This window comes from Mesocricetus auratus, unplaced genomic scaffold (genome assembly GCF_017639785.1).
Source record: "Mesocricetus auratus isolate SY011 unplaced genomic scaffold, BCM_Maur_2.0 Super-Scaffold_100676, whole genome shotgun sequence".
NCBI classification, from domain to species: Eukaryota; Metazoa; Chordata; class Mammalia; order Rodentia; family Cricetidae; genus Mesocricetus; species Mesocricetus auratus.
In genome coordinates, this window is record NW_024429266.1 from 161,628,189 (window position 1) to 161,651,684 (window position 23,496).

Consider the following 23,496-nt stretch of genomic DNA (forward strand, 5'->3'; position numbering starts at 1 on the left):
TGACTGGGCCTGTTGGTGCACTTGGGAGGGAGAGGCCAGAGGATCTCAGGTTGGAGGCCGTTGTGGCCTATGTAGTGAGATCTTGTGTCAGAAATGAAAACCACAATGGGATAGAAAAGAACTCTATTTGTATAAATTCCAACCCAGCAGATCAGCTTTCCCCTGCTGACAGACAGTCCAGTGTGTGACTACCCCTCTGCTTTAGCTTTTCCTTTCCTGGCCCCCCCCTCTAATCTTTTTCCCCCTTTTTTATTTTGATGAGGGCTGATAACTGCACTTTATATTACAGAAAGTATTAATATATCAGTGATAAAGCCCAGGGAAAACAATGAAAGTATTCTGGTCAGAGAACTTCAATTTGCTAGTAGGTTTCCTGTAGCTAATTATGGCCTTGGTAGAATATGCCTTAATCAGGTTTTACTCTGTGACCCTCTCTCTAATTCTAAGGTTTTAAATTAGTTAAAAAAAACACTGTGCAGTGTCATATTCCCTTTAACACTTCTGGCAAACAACTTTATCTTATTCTAGCCTTTTTTGCCCCACTCCAACATCATTATTTGACACAAGAACTTGATTACTTTTCTGTAATTCAGCTTTCCTTCCCCATGAGGAAAAGAAAACAGAATTTTCCCCCCCTCAACCCTCTTCAGTTTGTAGTTGACTCAGAGTCCTAAAACAGGAGAGTTATAAGAGAAAGAAGTTTATCATCACATGACACGTGCATCACATGTGAGAACACCCAAGTTACCAGAGCAGAGCCTGACTTGCCTGGCTACCTAACTGAGAGCCACAAATTTCATTACTTTATTTGCCTTGGTCTCTGTTCTATTGCTGTGAAGAGACCCCATGACCAAGGCAACTCTTATAAAAGAAAACATTTAACTGGGGGCTTGCTTACAGTTTCAGCGAGTTAGTCCATTGTCATCAAGGCTGGGAACATGGCAGCAGACAGTAGGCAAGGTACTGGAGAAGTAGCTGAGAGCTACATCCTAATCCTCAGACAGAAAGGCACTACGCCTGGCATGGGCTTTGAAACTTCAAAGTCCACTCCCCCTCCCCTGTGACACGCTTCCTCCAACAAGGCCACACCTCCTAATCCTTCTAATCCTTTTAAATAGTTTCTTAGTGCCACTCCCTTGTGACTGACCATCAAATATTTGGACCTCTGAGGGCTATTCTTACTCAAACCGCCACATTATTTATTTGAGGTGTGTGTGTGTGTGTGTGTGTAGGTACAGATGTCGTTACTCGAATGTGGAGATCAGAGGACAACTTGCAGGCCTTGGTTCTCACACTGTATGGGTCTCTAGGATTGAACTCAGGTCATCAGGCTTCCAGCAAATGCCTTTGCCCACTTAGCCATCTTGCCAGTCCTTTGAGAATAATAAATTTCAAAGCAATGACAAGACAAAGAAAAGCAGCTGAATGCTGCCAGGGGAATTCTGGGAAGGGTAGTGTTGGGAAAAGGCTGGTTGAGAAAAGCCTGCGGATTCTCAGTTTCTGGGCTGATAAGGGCTGTGGAGGAGAATGTACCTTCTCTCTTTGGGTAGGAAGGTTTCTGTTTTTGTATGTCTCTGTTCTCTTTCTAGAAAAACAGAGAGGGCGGGCAGATAGCTTTCCTGGGTTCTGTTTCAGCTGAATAGTTCTTAATATTTAGAGCAGGTATATTCTGGTTTCCTCCCTAAGCAAAACTAGATGATCAGGACTCAAAACCCCCGGGAAGGTCTTGGAGGTGCATAAGACAGTGTGGTCTTGATTATATATAATGTGCAATTTGTATCATAATGTGTGTTTCTTAACACTTTAGTGGGGAGTTTGCCCTTTCTCCATAGCACAATAGGATTGGAAATTCCTGAACGATGTCTGCAGGCTAGTGCCAGCCTGGGACAGGCTTTACCTTTCCATAGGAAGTAGGAAAAATAAGGAGGAACTGTGGTAGGTTTTTTTGTTTGTTTATTTGTTTGTTGGTTGGTTGGGTTTTTTTGTTTGTTTGTTTGTTTTTTTGTTTTGAGACAGGGTTTCTCTGTGTAGCTCTGGCTGTCCTGGAATTAGTTCTGTAGACCAGACGAAATGTGGCAAATGTCATTATTGCTAACTCAGACCTTAAAGTCTCCCAGTCTGGAGCATAGCCCTGGAAGCTGGGATAGCAGGTTCTGGAGACATCCCTTCACCTGGAAAGATGTGTGGCAGCCTGGTGGGAAACAGATGCATATTGTTTTCTAAACCTCATAGCAAGAGCATTCTATAGCATTCAATGATGATACAAAATTCCACTTTCAGTGTGCCTACATGAAGTTTGGGTTACAACCACCCTTGTTCATTTACAAGTTGTCAGTGTTACAGGATACAGCAGCAGGGCCAACTGGCTACTAGGAGTCTGAAGTATGCACTCTCTGGCCCTCTACAGGACAAGTTTGTCAAGCCCTGATCTGCAAAGGAAGTCATCCAATGACATGCTTTTTCTATCCTCAAGTCCAAACACAGGCTTAAAATATCATTTTAGAAAGATGTAATGATGTCTCCTGGGAGAGAGCCCTTACCCCAGAGTTTGGGGAAGGCCTGGAGATTGTCCACATCAAATTGTCAATACCTGATTGTTCCAACTAAGAACTAAGAGGGAAAGACAGGTAGTTTTCTTGTGGGAGGAAAGAAAAGAAGAAGAACTAGTATTCAGTTGATGTCAATAGTTTGATCTCTGAAAATCTAGCCCATACACAACTAAACCAGGGTCCTGAAGCTGGGCCAGTGTAGAACCGGGTTAATCTGTTGCTAAGTCTTTACTCCTTGGCTGACACTTATCCTCAGGGGAAAGGAGAAGGGAGGAATGGTACATTGTGGTACCTATTGTAGAATCCAACTCTACTCTTGGCGGCATTTTTTCCTGTTGAGTCATTTCCATTGTTTCTGACCTATTTTTGTTTTGTCCCCTTCCATTTCTCTGCCCCTTGTACACAAAGGTGATCTTAAAGGATGTGGACTCACTTCTCTACGTGGACACTGATGTCCTCTTTCTGAGGCCTGTGGATGATATCTGGAAGCTTCTGAGGCAGTTTAACTCCACCCAGCTTGCTGCCATGGCCCCAGAGCATGAAATCCCCAAGATTGGCTGGTACAGCCGCTTTGCCCGACATCCGTTCTACGGTTCTACAGGGGTTAATTCAGGGGTCATGCTCATGAACTTGACTCGAATAAGAAATACCCAGTTCAAGGTAAGGAAGTGCTTGAAAATCCTGTCTAGAGACCCGGAGTTAGAAGCCAGGTGGTGGCGACACATGCCTTTAATCCCTGCACTTCGGAGGCAGAGGCAGGTGGATCTCTACGAGTTCAAGGCCAGCCTAGTCTACAGAGTGAGTGCCAGGACAGCCAAGGCTACACAGAGAAACCCTGTCTTGAAAAACGAACCAAATAAACAAAAGACTGGGAGTTAGTTTTTCCCTAGGGACATTCTGGGGGTGTGACTGTGCTGGTCTGGCCTGTGGCTGGGGAGGAAAGTATGTGAAATGTGGAGTTTTGCCCAGAAAAAGCCCAGGTGGCTGTGGAATTGTGAAGCTTCATAGTCTCCACTCAGAAATACTCTGTGATGCTTCTGAATTAGTGTCCAAACTTGGCTTATCCAAGGCTTCAAAGACCCGCACCCAATCTCTTGGAATGACTCTAGAGGTGTATGTCTATGAGTATACAGATCTCTGTGCTTGGCTAATCAGGGTCTCTTTTCTACCAATAAAAAAATAAATAAAAAGAACCAAAATGAACATGTTTAGATGATAGGCCCCGTCCATTCTCCTCATGTTAAGAAGAACAGGGGGCTGAAAGATGGTTCAGTTGGTTGCAAGCCTGTGGACCTGTGTTCAATCCATAGAACCCATAAGATAGATAGATAGATAGATAGATAGATAGATAGATAGATAGATAGATAGATAGATAGATAGAAAGAAGATAAAGCCAGATGTGGCTCATCATCCCAGTGCTGGGGAGGCAAGAGGCAGGCAGATTTCTGGGGACCGCTGGCCATCTGAGTGATAATCCACTAAGAGAGATCCCCTCTCATAAAACAAGTAGAAGGCCTCTAAGAAACAACATTTGATGTTCTTTGGGCTCTACAAGCACTTATACACATGCTCACACTTACCTACATGCACTTTTGCCCCAGCACACACAAGAACATGCGTGTACATATGCACACATACACCAAAAAAGGAGAAGAGTAGACTCCTCACAGTTGATGTGTATTCTGTACAAGGCTTCAAGCCACAGCATACCAAAACAATAGAAAATAAAAAAGAATAGGCTAGGTGCTCAGCAGTTAAGAGGACCGGGGTTCAACTGCAGCGCTCACATGGCAGCTTACAACCATCTGAAATTCCAGTGTCCTCTTCTGGCCTCCACAGGCACCAGGCACACACGTGGTGTACAGACATACGTGCACACAGAGCACACATACACATAAATACATTTAAGAAAAAGAACAGGCTAATCTGTATATTGTTATCAATAATAAAATTTCAAAATACATCGAGAGAAGAAAAAATTAATCTCATACTATAGTGTATTTACTTTTCTGCCTTAGGAATTTCCAAAAGAATGCCTAAACAACCTTTAATTGTTCATTGTAGATGCTTTTGTGGAAAGTGGGAACAGAATATGGAGAAAGCAGCAAAAGAAATATTTCCACATTTTAATTTTTTATCTTACTGTACTGATTGAATACATAGTTTGTGGGTGTGTTACTTTTAGCTTAAAAGTAAATAACTATTTAGAAACAAGGACAGGATCCCGGTGTGGTGGTACACACCTTTAATCCCAGCATTTGGGAGGTGAACCCAGGGGTCCCAAGTAGAAGGCCAGCTGGGATATAGTGCAAGACCTTGTCCTAAAATTAATTAATTAATTAAATGAAGGAAAAAGACAAGGAAAGAAAGCACCTTTCCCCGACTCCATGATCTGAGTTTTGTTTCTTCACAGACATGAAATGCTTCTAAGATAATTTTTTAAAAGGACAAAGCTGAGAAAGAGGTGTCATTTCGACATGGTGTTTTGATTAGAAAGCATAGGCAGGAGGTAGAGAGGGCACCGTGGGTAAAAGTGAGTGTGATGCAAACCTCATGTCTGGACTCTGGTCTCTAAAACTCACGGAAAAGCGGACACGGTAGCACAATTGCCTGCAGTGCCAGCACACTAAGGTCCAGACAGGCACAGTGCTGGAGGCTATGGCTCAGCTGGCCCAGCGAATGCAGCAAAGAGAGCCATCTCCAACAAGGTGGAAAAGGCAGGGCCAGGTACCAGAAGGCTGCCATGTCGTCTCCATATGTGTGCTGTGACGCCTGTGTGCTTGCATTCACACACACACATGGACATACATCTCACACACCTCAAAAAAAGAAAAGGCTGATGAAATGGCTCAGCAGGTAAAGGGGATTCCATCTGGCAATACAAGCTTGACAACTCTAGAACCTACTACACAAAGTTGTTCCCTGACCTCTACATGTACCCCCATGGCACATGTTTGCACACACATAACACACACACACTTCTCTCTCTCTCTCTCTCTCTCTCTCTCTCTCTCTCTCTCTCTCTCTCTCTCTCTCTCTCTAAAAAGAAAAGAAAACCAAAGGGCCCTTTCTTTTTCTTTTTTTTTTTTCAAGACAGGGTTTCTCTATATTGTTTTGGAGGCTGTCCTGGAACTCACAGAGATCCGCCTGCCTCTGCCTCCCGAGTGCTGGGATTTAAGGTGTGCACCATCAAGGCTCCAAAGGGCCCTTTCTACTTCCTGGCTCACTCTGCATACCTGCATGCCTAGGTACACCCCCCCAAACGTCTACCCATAGTCCTCGTTTTGCTTGGTTCTGTGCTCAGGGTGGCAGGGCACCTGCATTTGCTCTGTGTCTACCAGGAAAGGATAGCAGTCCCCATTTTCACTGGACAAGGCACTCTGGCTTTGCCACAGCTGCTCTCATGATTTCCTCTCTTCCAGAACAGCCTGATTCCAACAGGCCTGGCTTGGGAGGACATGCTGCTCCCGCTGTACCAGAAGTATAAGAATGCCATCACGTGGGGAGACCAGGATCTATTAAATATTATTTTTTATTTCAACCCAGGTAAGCACTCTTTAGAGAAAGCCACTATGTAGGAGTCTGCCCACTTCACTTCATAGGGAACATTCCAGGCCTGGGCTGCTATTGATGGACCTCCACGGTGCACAAAGAGACTTGTGTTCCTCTGGCCCACCCTTATAGCTGCCTCCTGGGTATCTGCGGAGGCAGGACCTCGGCCACTAACACAAAAGGCCAAATGTTGAAGCCTCCAACGCTGCACTCTGGATTTAGAGTGTCTTTTCAGTCCTGCCACACCATCCTTCCAAGAAGTTCAGTGTAAAGTGATACAAGACACAAAACCAGAAGTCAGATTTTCATATGAGCAAGCACAAGACCCTCACGGTGGAATAACTCCTGGCTGAAGGGAGATGGTTCTTGAACTTTAAAACTAAGTCACCTGTCCAGAGTACAGAGGGCCTAGAGTAAAATCTCGGATCCCCCAGGGTTTGGTTTTGTTATCTACAGCAAAAGAAAATGTTATATGTTGGTGGCGTGGGGGGAGGGTGTCCAGGCTGTTGTTTTTTTGTTTTGTTTTGTTTTGTTTTGTTTTGTTTTTGTCAACTTGACACAAGCTAGAATCCCCTGGGAAAGCAATTTCAATTGAGGAAATGAAGTTCCTATAGGCAACTTATGGGTAGGCAGCTCTGCGTGAGCATTTTCTTGATTAATGATTGATGTGTGAAGTGTAAGGTAAAATAAACCCTTTCCTCCCCAAGTTGCTTTTGAGTTTTTTTGTTTTTTGTTGTGGTTTTTTGAGACAGTATTTCTCTGTGTAGCACTGGCTGTCCTGGAACTTGCTCTGTAGACCAGGCTGGCTTTGAATTCACAGAGATTCTCGTGCTGGGATTAAAGGCTTGTTCCACCAAGTTGCTTTTGATCGTGATCTTTATCTAGACTATAGAAAAATAACTAGAACAGAGAGAGATGAAAACTTCCGGTCTGTGTTTTCATATTAATACCTAAAGCTAATCAAATTTCCTTCTTCCCTCCCCCTTGCTAAAGGTTATTTAATTTCATGGGAATAAAAACAATGGTTTTCTTTGAGAGAAGTATTTAGAGAAAGTAAAGTAGTCCTTGCCCTGTCAGTCCTTCCTTCCCTGAAGTAGTGACCCATGTTGACAAGTGCTCTGCCTATGGTACATGTCACCCTTAAAGCAAGAAAAGAAAAGAAGAGCCGGGCGTTGGTGGCGCACGCCTTTAATCCCAGCACTTGGGAGGCAGAGGCAGGCGGATCTCTGTGAGTTCGAGGCCAGCCTGGTCTACAGAGTTAATTCCAGGAAAATCTCCAAAACAATACAGAGAAACCCTGTCTCGAAAAACCAAAAAAAAAAAAAAAAAAAAAAAGAAAAAAGAAAGAAAAGAAAAGTGTCCACTGTGAACCCTAATTCTGTATGTCTCTGGATCAAAAAGAATCAGATCTTAGGAAGAAACCAAGAAAGTCAGCATGGGTCAGTGCTAGCTAGATAAGCAGGAGCAGCCTGGACTCTTCACATGGGACTTTGTTTTGTTTTTGTTTTTTGTTTTTATGAGACAGGGTTTCTCTATTGTTTTGGAGGCTGTCGGTCCAGCCCGGCCTCGAACTCACAGAGATCCCCTTGCCTCTGCCTCCTGGGATTAAAGGCGTGCGCCACCACCGCCCGGCTCACATGGGACTTTGAATCCATTTCTCTCCCCCAGTGGATGGTCTACACCTCCCTCTTAAGCAAAGAGTGTCTTTTCTGTAGGTGAAGGGGTGTCAGTTAGGATTCTGGGGCCCTGTAGGTAGTCTCAGCACAAATGATCTTGTTAAATGAGTAGGTGGTGTCTCATAGAAGCAGGGAGTGGGAATGCTTGCAGGCTCAGCCCAGTAGCTGCAGCAGGAGGATACCCAGAAGGGGATGCAGGTGACATGTACCTCCTCCCACTGATGATGTAGGACGCAGTAGGGAATGCAGGTGACATGCACTCTCTCCCTCTGATGATATATCACCCAGTGGGGAATGCAGGTGACATGCACCCCCTCCCAGTAATGCCGTTTATTCCTGTTTGAAGACTGTCACTGTGCTCCCCAGGACTCAAAGCAAAGTACTGACATCTGTTGTAGGTCCAGCCACCACAGAGATCAACTCAATGCCAGTTCCACGCTCCCAGGGGAGAAGTCACAGGGCTCTGGCAGGGATCAATAGGGCCAGTGGCGTGGAGTTTGGGAAATATGGCTGGTGTGTACTAGTAACTTAGCTTTTCCTCATTGTGACAAATGCCTGACAGAATAGCTTCAGGAACAGGGATTTATTTAATTCACTGTTTTGGAGGGCTTAGTCGAGGACAACCTTGAGTAATAGCTCACACCATGTTCTCAGACCATGGGGCAGAGGCAGTTTACCTCATGGCTGCCAGGGAACAGAGAGAGAAGGGGACTCTCAGGCCAAGAAGAGCCTTCAAAGGCATACTCCCACTGACCTACTTCCAGAACCTTCCAGATAGTGCCACCAGCTAGAGAACAGTACTCAAAACCTAAGCTTATGGGACATTTTATATTCAAACCATAACAGCTAGTTACCAAGTAGCAGGTGCTGGTCTAAGCCTTATTTTATTTAATCTTCATAGTGACTGCCACGTCAGTGTTCTATTGCTATGAAGAGACTCCATGACCAAGACAACTCTTAGAAAAGAAAGCATTTATCTAGGGCTGGCTTACAGTCTCAGAGGTTTAGTCCATTATCGCCATCAGCAGGAAGCATGGCAGCATGCAGGCAGACATAGTACCAGGAAAGAAGGGAGCTCTCCTCAGACCCACAGGCAGCAAGAAGAGAGAAACTCAGAGCTTGTGTTGAGCTTATTAAAACCTCAAAGCCCACCCTGAGCGACACACTTCCTGAGGGTGGGCTTTGAGGGTTCAAATGCCCAAACCCGGAACCAGAGTCTGTCTTTCTGCTGCCTGGGATCTGGATGTAGGACTCTTAGCTACTCCTCCAGCACCGTGTCTGCCTCCATGCTACCATTCTCCCTGTCATGATGAAGATGTACTAAACCTCTGACACTGTAAGCCAGCCCCAATCAAATGCTTTCTTTTATAAGAGTCATGGTGTCTCTGCACAGCAGCAGAACACTGACCAAGGCAGGATCCGTGAGTAAACAATACTGGAAACAGCTTTGCACTTTAACTCTACTGCCTTGCCTTTTATTGGGGACAAATGCAGCTAGGGTTGAGGGCCTGGGTACCTCCTTCCGAGGCCCACTGGACCAAATATACTGTGAGATAATTATGAAGTTGTCCTACATCCTGGTTCCAAGCAGAGAGAGCCTAGCAAGCGATCAAGACCTAAGGTTTCAGGTCAACGTTAGGTGAACTCACTTGCTGTTCTTTGCGTGGCCATTTGGTCCCATTTTACCCTTTACCCTGGCACTGTATTAAACATTAGCTCTCTCTAATGAACCCTCTAAGGGTTTTTCATTCATTTATTTTGTGTGTGGACTTTCTGCAACCTAGAGCCAACTATATAAACTGTGTGTGTGTGTGTGTGTGTGTGTGTGTGTGTGTTTAAAGATGTGTCACCTTTATCATTGTAAAGAGGAGGGTAGTGATATTGGCAGTAACCTAGGAGATAAATATGTTTATTCTTGTGGCTTATTGGGTTGCTATGGATGAAGCGATGCACATAAAACCTGCAGCAGGGGGCTGCTGTGTTCTGGTGATGCCAGTGTCCTGTAGCCAGTAACCTGCTTACTGAGATGTGTTTAAAAGTCATTTGCTAAAAACTGTTGTAAACTTCCTGCCGTAGTTAGATTGTAAAGTGAGTATGGGTATGGAATGACGTGGCTAGGTTAAGAATGACTCAAGTGGAGGTGACTGAAGCCCATAGGGACTGTGCAGGTAGCTGGTCCCACAAGGACGTTTCTTGGTATGGAAACAAAGGCAGCTTCTTCTAGGATGAAAGGCTGAATTCACATCGTGTGCGCACGTGTGTTTGTGTACATAGATACATGTATGTGGGTGCATGTATGTGGAAGCCAGAAGTTGTCTTTGGGTGTCTTCCTTAGTCACACTAATTTTTTGGAACAGGCTCTTTCATTGAATCTGTAGCTTGCCGTTTTGGCTAGACTGGCTGTCCATCAAACTCGGAAGAATCAACCCTGTCTCCCTGTCCCCAGCCCTAGAATTACAGGTGTATGCTGCTGTACCTGGTCTTTACATGGGTGCTGGGAATTGAACTCAGGTCTTCATGCTTGCAAGACAAGCACTATACCAGCCTAGCCGTCTCTTCAGCCTCTGAGCTCATATCTTGACAGGTGAGTTTGAGTCATGGGCAGAATTTAGTAGAGAAAGCAAACCTGACAAAAACTCAATGGAACTCTGTGTTGGAATGAATGGGCTTCCATTTCAGGCATCAGAACTCTACTCAGACCAGCAAAAAGGGCAGAGATGGCCATGTGGATCAGATAATGCCAAGCTTTCTGGGGGATGTCTCTGGGAAGCTGCTAAGGACTGCACTGATTTCTTGAGTCCTCAGAGTCCTGCTGGGCTCTGGCATCATTTCTTACAAGATTCCAGTGTCTCTGACAGAATTCTCTGTCAGCCTGACTGTCAGTCAATAAAACTGGAAGACGCCATGTCAAATAAGGATGATTTTCTTTTCTTTGGTTTTTTTTGGGGGGGTGGGGTTTGAGACAGGGTTTGTCTGTATTGCTTTGGAGGCTGTCCTGGCACTCGCTCTGTAGACCAGGCTGGCCGTGAACTCACAGAGATCCGCCTGCCTTTGCCCACCGAGTGCTGGGATTAAAGGCGTGTGCCACCAACGACCGACCTTTGTTTTGTTTTTAATGACAAGAGTTTCTCTATGTAGCCCTGGCTAATCTTGGGACTTGGTCTGTAGACCAAACTGGCTTTGAACTCACAGAGATCTGCCTGCCTCTGCCTCCTAAGTGCTGAGATTAAAGAAGTTCACCCCCACCCCCCTGCAAGTTAAGGTTGGTTTTCTTATAGTTCCTAATTCAACTGGGAGAGAAATAGCCCAGCTGTGGAGACAAGTCTTGATCTGATGGCAAGGGGCCTGAGGAGCAAAGTTTTCCACATTCACTGCATAGGTCTGTTGCCACTTGGGGCAATTTTCCAGAAAATACTGCAAAGGAAGGGAAGTGAGTCAGGTGTGGTTGTCAGGGCAGAGCATCCGACCAGAGCAGAAGTATAATTCTCTAAGGGAGAGAAAAGAGGCAGCCTGCTGCTGGAATGTACATAGCCAGGCCAGAAATTGAGTGTGTGATGCTAGGGAATCAGATTTCCGGAGGACACAGGTAGCAGGACCTATAGTCGAGCACACACTCTTTGATGGCCTCATTGTAGGTCCTTACTCTCATCCTTCCCAGGACCCCACAGCTCTGACCTTGGCTGTTTGGCTATATTAATGAACACCACAGTGAAGCACCCAGCTTCAGGAAGTTCTGCATACGGGGTGATCAGCTCAATTACTTTCCATTAGGGCTGTTCTGGGCACTGTGGACTGGGAAGCTCATGAGCCCTGATTTATGAACGCACAAAAGGCAAGAACAAATATTGTAGGGTCCGTGTGAGAACACATGGTTTATATGTTTGGATTTGTTGTTTCAGTAAAAGGCTTCAGGAGTGTTGGTTGGTTGAATGTGTAGAATCAAGAAAATAGAGCGATGTAAATGGAAGAGAAACAAAATCCCAGCTAGGGAACTGAGGGAAAAGGGAAGTAGGGAGAGAAAGAAGCATCCAGCAAGAGACGGGACAGAGATACTTCTAGTATAGGAAGGCATAAAGTTCGCTCATCCATCCATCCAGCATGTGCATGTGTAATGAGCTTTCCTCCCGCCAGCCCCCAAACTAACACACAAGACACTATGTTAATTATGAAGCTGTTGGCCATTTGCTATGGTTTCTAATCGGCTAGCTCTAATTTAATCATTAACCCATAATCACCAATATATATTTTATAAGGACTTATCTTTCCAAGAATGCCAGACTTGTGTTTTCTCCTGCAGGGATCACATCACGACTACCCTCTTCACTACATTTCCCAGAATGCTCCTAGACTCCTAGTCCCATCTATTGGCCAACAGTGTTTTATTTATACCAATCAAACATATACACAGAAGGACTTCCCTCATCATGCATACACACACACTCTCACACAGAGAGAAAATAAGCATCTTCCTATACACACTGGCTGTCAGATCTCAGTCCTGTCTCTGCCTCCTGAGTGCTGGAATTACAGGTGTGCACTGTAAGCGTTTCGGGATGGGTTGGGACAGGATGGAACAGGAGTGGGTCAGGTATTCTGGCACTCGGGAGCCACAGAATACTGAGTGTTACACAGCTCAGCTCAGGTGGAAAGGTATCCTGGAGCTCGGGAGCCAAGGATAATGAGTGTTACACAGTTCAGATGGAAAGGTATCCTGGAGCTCCAGAGAAAGGACCACCACAGGTTGCAGTAAGCTTAGCTGCTTACAGCCCAGCCTCAGGGAAAGGCTTCCCCAGTGTGTTGGCTCCGGCAGGACAGGGTCTTCCAGCTGGGGATGTGTGCCCAGTGTAGCAGTTTTGCTCGGCAGGAGGTTTCTCGGCCGAAGTTGCTATAGTTCAGCTCTACTCCTGGAGAGCAGAGAGCGGGGAGTGGGGAGTGGAGTGTAACAACTCCACTCTGCCAAGGGAAGGTTTCCCGGGCAAGTGTTACAGCCCTGCTCGCTCCGTCGCCGCCTCTGCAAAAGAATATCTTCACCCAAAGCTCATCTGAAGGGGTTTATTGGAAGGCAGCTGGACCAGCCAAGCTGAACATACACAGGGTTTATATAGGGATTCTTGGGGGCGGGGAAGTTTTTCCAGGGTAGGGATTGGTCCGATTTCAATGCTGGGCTCAGATTGGCTAGAGCTCTGCTCCAGGATTGGTTACTTTTCTGCACAGGATTAAGGTCAGATTTGGCTCTTGTTTCAGGGTCAAAGTGTGTTTCTTTCGCTGGTCATTTTTAGCTTTTTGGCTCCAATTTTAGGGCCAGGGTGCATTTCTTTCACTGACTCAGATTCCAGGAACAAAGTGTGTTCCTTTGGCACAGGTTTCAGGGTCAGGGTACATTTCTTTGGTTCTGGTTGCAGGGCCAAAGTGTGTTTCTTTAGCTCTGCTCAGGGTGTGTTTCTTTGACTGGCCCCTTTTCCCTACATGCACCACCACAACTAAACACAGTTATCCTGGTACAGAAGCCTCCATTCCTTTGGTAGATGGTAGTAACTGAGTGGCAAGCTCATCTTGATCAGGCACAAGCATTCTGTAATCTTCAGCACCAACTGTATATGACTCCAGAGCTGCAAGGCAGCCCTGGCACTGTGTGGCCTCTTGTCTCTATCGTAAAGAAATAGCACCCATGGAGAACCAGTTCAGGACCCTTTTAATGTAACTTTGAGAGAGAAAATAGCAAAGCCTAAGGACTTCAGGAAAGGGTGTCTTGGATTTTCATGTTTTTATTCTTTTACTTATTTTAGACAGGGTCTCATGGTGTAGCCTGTCTTCAGCCCTCTCGGTGATGCCCTCCTAGCCGCTTTGCTCCTCCTCGTCGTGGTTATAAGATGGACTGTTCAAATTTACAAAGTCAACCTGTAAACAGACACATTTAAGTATTTGGAGGGTGTGGGTGGGTGTACGTGGGGAGGTGCAGTTGTACAAGGGTACACACGTGTGATGTGTGTAGAGGCGAGAGGACAATCATGGGTGTTGTTTCTAGGCACTATACACCTTGGTTTGGGGGACTGGGTCACTCATTGGCCTGGAGCTTGTCACATAGGCTGGCTGGACAGCGAACCGCAGGATCTGATTTCTCTGCTTCAGAATGCAAAGATGCCTGACTATTTTTACATGTGTTCTGGGGATCAAATCAGACCCTCAGCTCATACAGCAAGCACTTTGCCAGCCAAGCTATCCCTGGACCACATCTGTTCCTTTGATCTTCCTACTGTTGACTGCCCTTTCTTTTGGTACCGGTGCCTCTGTTGCTGGTTGGAATAGCTCTTTCCCCATCTCACATGTCCAAGAGCCCTGCCCTCCAGTGACGCCCTGCTAAACCAGTCAGACCAACCATTCCCTGGCTTCTAACCTGAGAGCAGAATCCATGACCGGTTCACCCAGGCAGCAGGGCTGAAAACCTGACATCAATTAGTTCCCACCCCATAACCTGAGAGCTGCCCCACTTCTGGCTCCAGTTCAGCCTCACCTCAGATTTTATGGGCTATTTAGTCATCTGCAACCCAACACATATTTCTATGTCCTGACTATTTCAGACCAATGTATTTACCACAGCTCCTCCTCTTCTATCCTTCTCCATTGAAGAGATCTTCTCTCTGACAAAACCAAGGTGACTTATCTCCTGGAACACACTCTGATTTCTAAAAATTTAACATGATCAGACCTTTTCTTCCTGGAGTGTTCTTCCAAGCTTCTGTTTCTGTCAGAATTGCATCCTGACTAAAGCCTGTGTTTGAATAAATTGTCAAAATAGGACACCACTGTCCTGCCGTGACACAGGGGACAGATCCTTCCTGTGATTACATGTACAATATTTTGCTTTTTTTTTTTTTTGCCCCCGGAAATTCTGTCAAGGTGTGAATTGAATTTCTTCTGAGTTCCATTTTGTGTTTGAGGTTTGTCAGCTGGGGTATATAACTGATGTTTAGGAGACATGCAGGACCCTGAACTTATAAACAAATGTTCTTTTAAGTCCATGTCCCACCCCCCCCCAGTTATAGTTTTCCATACTCGGGGTCTAAAGCTTCTATGAGATTCTCAAAGACATCTATAACCCACAAAATGGTCAGGAATGACCCTGCATGTCTAGTAACGGCTGCACTATGTGCTGGTGTTCATCCATGTTGTGGTTTGAACATAAAATGCTCCCTCTAGGCTCATGTGTTTGGACAGTTAATCCCAGCATGTTCTAGAAGGATGTGGTACCATTATGAGGAAGAGCCTCACTAGAATTTCTATATTTGGGTTGTTTTTAATTTGAAGAGAACTCTTTATTTTCATCTCAACTCCTATTTTGTGAGTCTGTCCACATCACAAAACCTTTCCAAAGAAACGAGTCTTTGCTGACACTCCTGAGCAGTCCTGTGTGCTTGGTACTCTGTGTTACAGTTGCTATGTATTTCTTTTTTTTTTCCCCTTGAGCTTCTAGGAATTGAACTTAGGGCTTCGTGAATGTTATGCAACTTCTCATCCTCGGCCTGGTGTATTTTAAATTTAAATAATTGAAATTAGGGAGATCCTGTTCCATTTTACAAATGATAAGACTGAGGCATAGAGAAGGGAAGTAACTGATCCCAAATTCACTGTTCATGAGTGAGACGTTGGGCTTCAGACATCTGCATGCTGGTTAGTTTTTGTCAGTTCGACACAAATTAGAGTTTCCACTGGAAAAACCACAGTTGAGGAATTAATTCCATCATGTTGGCCTGTGAACACATCTGTGGGGCCTTTTCTGGATTAATGCTCTTTGGGGAAGACTCCGCCCACTGTGGATGATGTCATCTATGTAATGCAAGTGGTCCAGCACTTTATAGGAAAGCAAACTAGGCAAGCCATGGGGACCAAGCCAGTAAGCAGCACTCCTCCGTGGCTTCTGCTTCAGTGCCTGCCTCCGGGCTCCTGCCTTGAATTCCTGCTCTGACTTCCCTTGGTGATACACTGTTAGCTGGAAGTTGATATGAAATAACCCTTTCCTCCCCAAGTTGGTTTTGGTCATGGTGTTTATCACAGCAACAGAGAAGCATACTAGGACACTAGGTTTTTCAATGCCTTGGTTTAGCTCCTTATTTTAGATAGTGTTCCTGCATCATCACTAGTGAGTGCCTCTTCCATCTTTGATCTCAGAATTTAAGCCAGTGTGATATATTTGACCTGGGACTCATAATCACACTCCTAAACATTGAAATTGTGCACAGTGTGCGGTTTATAAATGTTAAGTTTTAAGCTCCAGACATACAGGTGACAGCTGGCACTGACTGTAGCTGTATCTCTTCCTCTGCCGCCAGAGTGTCTCTATGTGTTCCCCTGCCAGTGGAACTACCGCCCTGATCACTGCATGTATGGAAGCAACTGCAAAGAGGCGGAGCGGGAAGGCGTGTCTGTGCTGCATGGCAACCGTGGCGTCTACCATGACGACAAGCAGCCCACTTTCCGAGCCCTTTATGAAGCAATCCGGGATGTAAGTGTGTTGTTCTCCAAAACAGACACGTGCTTGCCAGTGCTTCAAGTGCTACGGTCCATGCAGACTCTGAAGGCCAAGTACTCCCAGAGAGAATTCCTGTGCCTTTTGCCGTCCTGTGGAGTAAGAGTGAGGGATAAGGAGACTGCAACAAAAATGAGTTTGTTGTATTTACTTCAAGCTGAGCATGTTGCCTGGTTACCAGCTCCAAGCTCTTAAGCAATCATGTCTCACGCTGGCCATTAGAAGTTACCACACTGAAAGCAGCAATTGGTTCTTTTTTTTTTTCTTTATGTGCGTGTGTGTACATATTTATGTCTGTTGCATGTGTATGTGTGGGTGAATGTGCATGAGATATAACCTAAGCTCACTGGTTTGTCTGTCTTCACCTCCCCAGCCCCGAGGTTACAGGTGTACACCAACACATACAGTTTTTAAATGGGTGCTAGGGATCAAACTCATGTCATACATAGCAAGCCCTTTGCCAACTGAGCCTCCCAGTCCACCAAGTCTTTATTGACTTAACAGTGCAAGAAAAAAGAGGTGCCTGCCATTTTCACCATGAAAGTGGATATATGAGGGGTATGTGGAGACAGCCTAGATGGTAGGAATCCGCTCATAGCCAAGAGAGCCCCAGGACAACACTCCTGTACCTATGGACCATGAGCCAGGAATGGGGAGATAGAGGACAAGGTTAAGACCAATAAGATTCTGAATTCTGAGGAAAGTGCCTCAGCCAAGATATCCCAACAGGGAGACTTCTGGAAATGAGCATCCAGGCTAGGCATTCATGTCTGCGTGTGGTTATGACTGCGTAGAGCAGAAGGCCTGAGTACTTGCCCATATTAATCCCACTGGCAAACTGACCCAGAAAGAACATCCCCTCCCACAAGGCCTGCCAGGCAAGCCCTATAGCTGTGTGTGGTTGCTCTCAAAGATCACATACTGTAGACAGAGGCCCCGTCCCGTGATTTTACTTTGGATTCATGGTTTCAGTCACCCTGTGTGACCATGACCCAAAAATGTTACATGGAACATTTCAGAATTCCAGGCTTCACAAGTTGTGAATTATGTGCTGTTCCCAGGAACACCATGAAATTTGATGCCATCCTGCTCTGTCCTACAGGAATGTGAGTCATCTCTTTGTACCTGTATCCACACTGTATAGATTACCCGCCCACTAGTACTGTAGTAACCACAGGGTATCCAGTCTGCAGGGTTCGGTGCTCATCATGTTTCAGGCATCCACCAAGTATGTAGGAATGCATCCCGCATGGATAAGGGATGATATTAAGTACAGTGTTGGAATGGAGGGAGTGGAACCACATAGAGTTGGGCCCATTCTTTCCTCCTTGAAGAGAGGGGTGGACATGTGTTAACGAGGGGTTCAGGATTATGTGAACTTGGGAAGTTCTGTGTTGACCATTACCTCTCATCTTGAGATCAAGACTGCTGGTAGGAAACCAGCGCAGGTAGTTGTGAGGCATGCCCTCCTTAAACTGTCCCTCCAAGACACAGAGTGTGGATCAGCAAAAGTTTCAAAATGATGAATCCTTAGGAGGTTTGTGTTTCAGCATTCATAAACAAAGTCATGGGAGAACACAGTGTCACTGGCTGCATTGGCACTCCGACAGCAGAGGTTAGTAGTTATGACTATAGGGTACACAATACCAAAAGAATTTGCTGTCTAACCCTCCCCCAACAAGAACTGTTAATCCCTCCCATAGAGACTTTATTAAATAGTTTTAGTTCTTCTTGAAAGTCTGGGAACCTAGTGCCGGCATTCAGATATGCAAGGCCACAGCTCTGTGTGGAGGTCAGAGAATAACTTCAGATGCTGCTCATCTTCTGCCTTGTGGAGGCAGGATCTCTTTGTGGTTCAGGCTAGCTGGTCCTTGGGATTCTGGGAACTCCCCCATCTCTGTGTCCCATCCTACTGTAAGAGCACAGGGATTGTAGATACATGCTCATGCTATACCGTGCCAGGCTTTTCGTGGGTTCTGGGGATCCAGACATAGAATGTCACACTTTGTGTCAAGCCCTTTACCCACTGAGCCATCTCCCTGCTTGTAATTCATCTTTGTGACTCACTGAGCCATCCCCCAGCTGCAATACATCCCTGTGTGTATGAAGATGAGCATTTTGCTAAAGAATTCCGGTTCTGGAAATCCCAGCGCTGTCCTCCCATAGGGGATCACTTGACATGCATCTATGCAAGCACCTCTTCTCCTGTTTCCTGCTGTTTAGTTTTCAAAGGGCAAGTGATTAAATTACACAATCTGTTATGCACTCGGTGACATTCTCACGCTTGGTTACTCAAACACTGCCTCAAGGGGAATCCCATCCCCGGCACGGGTGGAAGTCAAGAAAGCATGTAGCTGTGTGGGCTTGCTGGAGCCCGCTCCACTTTTCCTTGTGTTCTGGCCCTGCTTTGGAATTGAGCAATTGTGGCTGAGTTATGACTCATCTGGCTTGTTCTCACAGGGGATCAGAAAGGCAGCCAAATGACTTTGCTTTCTTAAACGGTTATGTATAATCACTCCATGGAGTTCTGCAGTTTGGCCTCAAAAGACAGTTTTCATTCAGGCATTTCCATCAGGGCAGTCACTAACTCCAAGATCAGCCTGGGAGTGAAGACACTCCATTATAAAGCTGTATTCCCCTATGCCCACCTTTTTCTACAGGGCTATGGTGTTCTCATCATAAGGTAAATGATCAGAGCTGGCTTTCCTCCTAGGCAGATAGATCTAGGCTCAAACCCCAATCCCATCACTCTCTGTTTAGTCATTAGCTGATGTTACCTTACTGAGCCTTAGTTGATTACCTCATCATAAAATGAAGATAATAATGTTACCTTCCAGGGGCTGAAGAAATGACTCAGTGTTTGCTCTTCCACAAGACCCAAGTTCTATTCCTTCATCCATGTCAGGTGGCTCACAAACACCTATAACCCCAGCTCCAGGGGTCCAATAACCTCTTCTGGACAATGTGAGCATGTGTACACACACACACACTTTAAAAGTGTTAGTAAATACTTTCATATAAATAAAACTTCCTAATGAGTTATGAGGATCAACAAAATAATTGCCTTTAACCTTTAATCACACACCTGACAGTTGTAGTCAGTATGTAGACATTTTAATGGCAAACATTCACATCTGTTTCTTTCCCTAACTTGCTGTCTTTCTGTCTCATATGCACACAGTCTTACCCTGTGTATGTGTTTGTGGGATGGATGGATGGGTGGGTGGGTGGGTGGATGACCTTCCAGAAGGTCATCAGGCAGATATTCTTCAGCAATTCTTTCAACAGTCATCCACAAAGTCTAGTTTATGTAGGAATACTTCCAGTTGTCTGAATTTGGGAGCTGGCAATATAGACCAAGCCCTATGGTCAAGAACCTCTGTTCTAGTAGAGAAAGCCAGAGAATACCAAAGTTTCCCGTAACAAACAGGAAGAGCCTATCGGAAGTGAAAGGTGTTGAAGTTCTAAGAGGAGCAGGGCGGTGGTTGTAGAGTCCTGCCTACAGATGGACGTTTCAACAGCCAGGTTTCTGGGGAGGCTCATGCCAGCCTAAAACTCAGTCAGATAGAGGCATTAGTGGGGAAGTTCCTGCCAACCAGGAAGACGTAATCAGGAGACTCTCCAAGGTGGGAGTGAAGGCCGTGTGCCCAGAGCACAGGAGGCTAAGTCACCTCAACCATCATGGAGAAATAATGGGAGGGGAGAAGACAGAGCACGACTCCAGTTCTCCTGGAGCCTTTGAAGCAAGAGATGGACTGCAGTGGGAAGTCTGGGCAGGAGAGTGTCAGCTGTGACTTAGGGTGGCTCGTGTCAACTAATTGCAGACTTGCAAGAGGGAGGCACCAGGGCTGTTTGAGGTTGATAGCAGCCATACAGGTGAGAGCTGAGTGGCAGGAGTTTGCGTGGAAATGGGAGGGTAGGGAGAAGGGGCTGTGGCAACAGAATCCATGGGACCTCTAGTTGGCTGGCTGTGGGCTGTCCCAAGCCCGAGCTGGCGGGGATCATTCTCAAGTTGCCACATCACTTTGCTGATCCACATGCTAAGGCAATGTTTCTGATGACCTTGGACGGCTGAAAGACGTGTCCTAGGAAAGCAGAGCCAGCCCGTCCACTGTGCTCTGGGGCTGGCGTGTCCTGCTCCTTAACCTTTCTGTTCTTCCCTCTTTTCTCCTTAGGCTTTTCATTGGCAAGAGCTAAACTCCGACTTGATCCACCAGCTGCCCTTTCTCTTTTAACAGGATGCTAAAAGAGAGATAAAGATTGCCACATGCTAGTTCTAAGTAGCCCAAAAGGTTCATTTTGGAAAATACTGCTCATTCATATGTCCCATGGGAAAATAAGAGCCATTAAACAAGACAGATTTTCAAATGTCCAATACTGAGTGAACTTAAAAAACTCAAAGTTAGCTGGGCAGTGGTGGCACATGCCTTTAATTCCAGCACTTGGGAGGCAGAGACAGGTGGATCTCTGTGAGTTTGAGGCCAGCCTGGTCTACAGAGTGAGTTCCAGAGCAGCCAGAGCTACACAGAGAAACTCTGTCTTGAAAAACAGCAAACAAACAAACAAACAAACAAAATCCCTCAAACTTATCATTGACATTTGACCTCTTATTCCCCCCCCCCCACCTTCCATGCCACACTCTATGCTGTAGATCAAACTCAGGACTTTGGAGTACTAAGCAAGTGAGTCACATCCCTAACCTGGTGCCTGGAATATGGAAAGAAAGCTCAGTGTCAATACATTAACCTGCAACACTGAACTCTTGGCCTTCTGTAGCCACCGTGGACATGCCATCCAGTTTCTTGAATGGCAAAAATAAAAAATAAAAAAATAGTGCTGGAGAGGTGGCTCATAGGTTAAGAGCACTTGCTGCACTTGCAGAGGATCCAGGTTCAAATCCCAACACCCACAAATAGTGGCATAATTCTAGTTTCAGGGGATCCAGTACCTTCTTCTGACCTTTGTGGGTACTAGGTATGCACATAACACACATGTATACGTGCATACACATAAAATAAAAATAAATAAATCTTTTGAAAGCAATAAATAATCTCAGTGTTTTATTGTAGATTTCAAAATAATTATTTACTTTAGTCTTGTATTCTACTCAGTGATATATATATATATATATCACACACACACACACTGACTGCCCCCTAGAGATAGACATTGTTTTCAAACTTGAAGAGTCTTAGGAAACAAGCAAATCACCTTTTTTGGTTTGTTTTCTAAGTATAAGAAAACTGGGCATTGTGGTATATGTTATAATCCCAACAAACTAGAGATAGAGGCGGGAGGATTCCAAGTTTAAGGTCATTCTCAGCTGTAGGAGACCCTACTTCAAAGAAAGATAGAAGCCGGGCGTTGGTGGCGCACGCCTTTAATCCCAGCACTCGGGAGGCAGAGGCAGGCGGATCTGTGTAAGTTCGGGACCAGCCTGGACTACCAAGCGAGTTCCAGGACAGCCTCCAAAACCAGAGAAACCCTGTCTCGGAAAAAAAAAAAAAAAAAAAAAAAAGAAAGAAAGAAAGATAGAGAAAACAGAACTATAGGAGGGCAAGAGAATTGCATGATTCCATGGGCTGAACCGCTGGATCAAAGCTTAGTAAGTGTTTTTGCAAGAGTAATTTGTGTTTTAAACAGCACTTGAATAACAAGCTCTTCTCCCTCCCTCCCTCCCTCCCTCCCTCCCTTCCTCCCTCCCTCCCTCTCTCCCTTCCTCCCTCCCTCCCTCCCTCCTGCCTTCCAATCATCTTGCAGTTTCCCTTCCAAGACAACCTTTTTCAATCCATGTACTACCCTCTCCAGCTGAAGTTTTTGGAGACAGTGCACACACTGTGTGGACGGATCCCCCAGGTTTTTCTGAAGCAGATTGAGAAAACGATGAGAAGGGCTTACGAGAAGCATGTCATCATCCACGTGGGCCCCAACTCCATGAGCTGAGCGTCCACTTTGCTCTGAGTCTGCCTGGAGTCTGTGACTAAGGACATGGATCATTATGCTGCCCAGATACTTGTGTGTGTGAATATTTAATGGTGCTCTGTGACTGTTGAGTTTCAGATGCCTGGTTACATTTTGCTGACTTAGTCATCCCTAAAAGGGAGTGTGCTTTTCTTTATTTTATTCTAAAATGCTATTTATCTTTTTTTTTAAGTTATTACCATGGATTGAGAGAGAAAGGAGAACTTTTTCTAGCCCTCAAATATGAGGCATTGTTGGTGTATGTAAGATCATAATTATCTGGTATTCTTGAGAATCTTCCTATGTAGCTTTCTCTCTCATCCTATTAAAAAGTAATATGTGTTAGGGCTGGCAGGATGGCTCAGGGTAAAAAGCGTCTGTCACCGTACCTGATGGCCTGTGTCCGATTCCTTAGATGGAAGAGAATCAACTCCACCAAGTTATCATCTGACTTTCATGTGTTCCCACATTCACACCCACAAATAAAGACATGTAATATTAAAAATAACAATAGGGGCCAGGCGGTGGTGGCGCACACCTTTAATCCCAGCACTCGGGAGGCAGAGGCAGGTGGATCTCTGTGAGTTCGAGGCCAGGCTGGACCGACAGCCTCCAAAACAATACAGAGAAACCCTGTTTCGTAAAACCAAAAAAAAAAAAAAAAAAAAAAAACAATAGGGGACTGGGCAGTTGTGGTGCACGCCTTTAATCCCAGCACTTGGGAGGCAGAGCCAGGCAGATCTCTGTGAGTTCAAGACCATCCTGGTCTACAAGAGCTAGTTCCAGGACAGGCTCTGAAGCCACAGAGAAACCCTGTCTTGAACCCCACCACCACCACAAAAAAAAAAAAAAAAAAAAAAGAATATGGGGCTGGAGAGATGGCTGAGTATCCTTGAGGATACAGGTTCAATTCCCAGCAGCTCATAACTATCTATAACTCTAGTTCCAAGGAATCCTACACCCTCACTCAGGCATATAGGCAAAACACCAATGCACATTAAAAAAAATACTAATAGGAGCTGGAGAGATGGCTCGACAGTTAAGAGCACTGACTGCTTTTCCAGAGAACCTGGATTTCATTTCCAGTACCCACATAGTGGTTCACAACCATCTGAAACTCCAGTTCCAGGGGATCCAGTGTCCTCTTCCATTCTCCACAGGCAATAGGTTCATAAATAGTGTGCACAGGTATACATGTAGGCTGAACACCATTACACATAAAATAGCTTTTAAA

At 45.4% G+C, this 23,496-nt stretch overlaps 1 protein-coding gene across 1 annotated transcript in view; it reads left to right on the forward strand.

Annotated features, from left to right (window-relative positions):
- The window catches only part of Gxylt2 (glucoside xylosyltransferase 2), an 80,017-nt gene extending 57,186 nt beyond the window's left edge, over positions 1 to 22,831 (forward strand). The window contains exons 4-7 of the mRNA XM_040738862.1: positions 2,958 to 3,209; positions 5,972 to 6,095; positions 16,105 to 16,277; positions 22,062 to 22,831. Of these exons, the coding sequence (XP_040594796.1) occupies positions 2,958 to 3,209; positions 5,972 to 6,095; positions 16,105 to 16,277; positions 22,062 to 22,244 (732 nt within the window). The 3' untranslated portion in view covers positions 22,245 to 22,831. The remainder of the gene's footprint in view (positions 1 to 2,957; positions 3,210 to 5,971; positions 6,096 to 16,104; positions 16,278 to 22,061) is intronic.
- Positions 22,832 to 23,496: the final 665 nt, after the last annotated feature.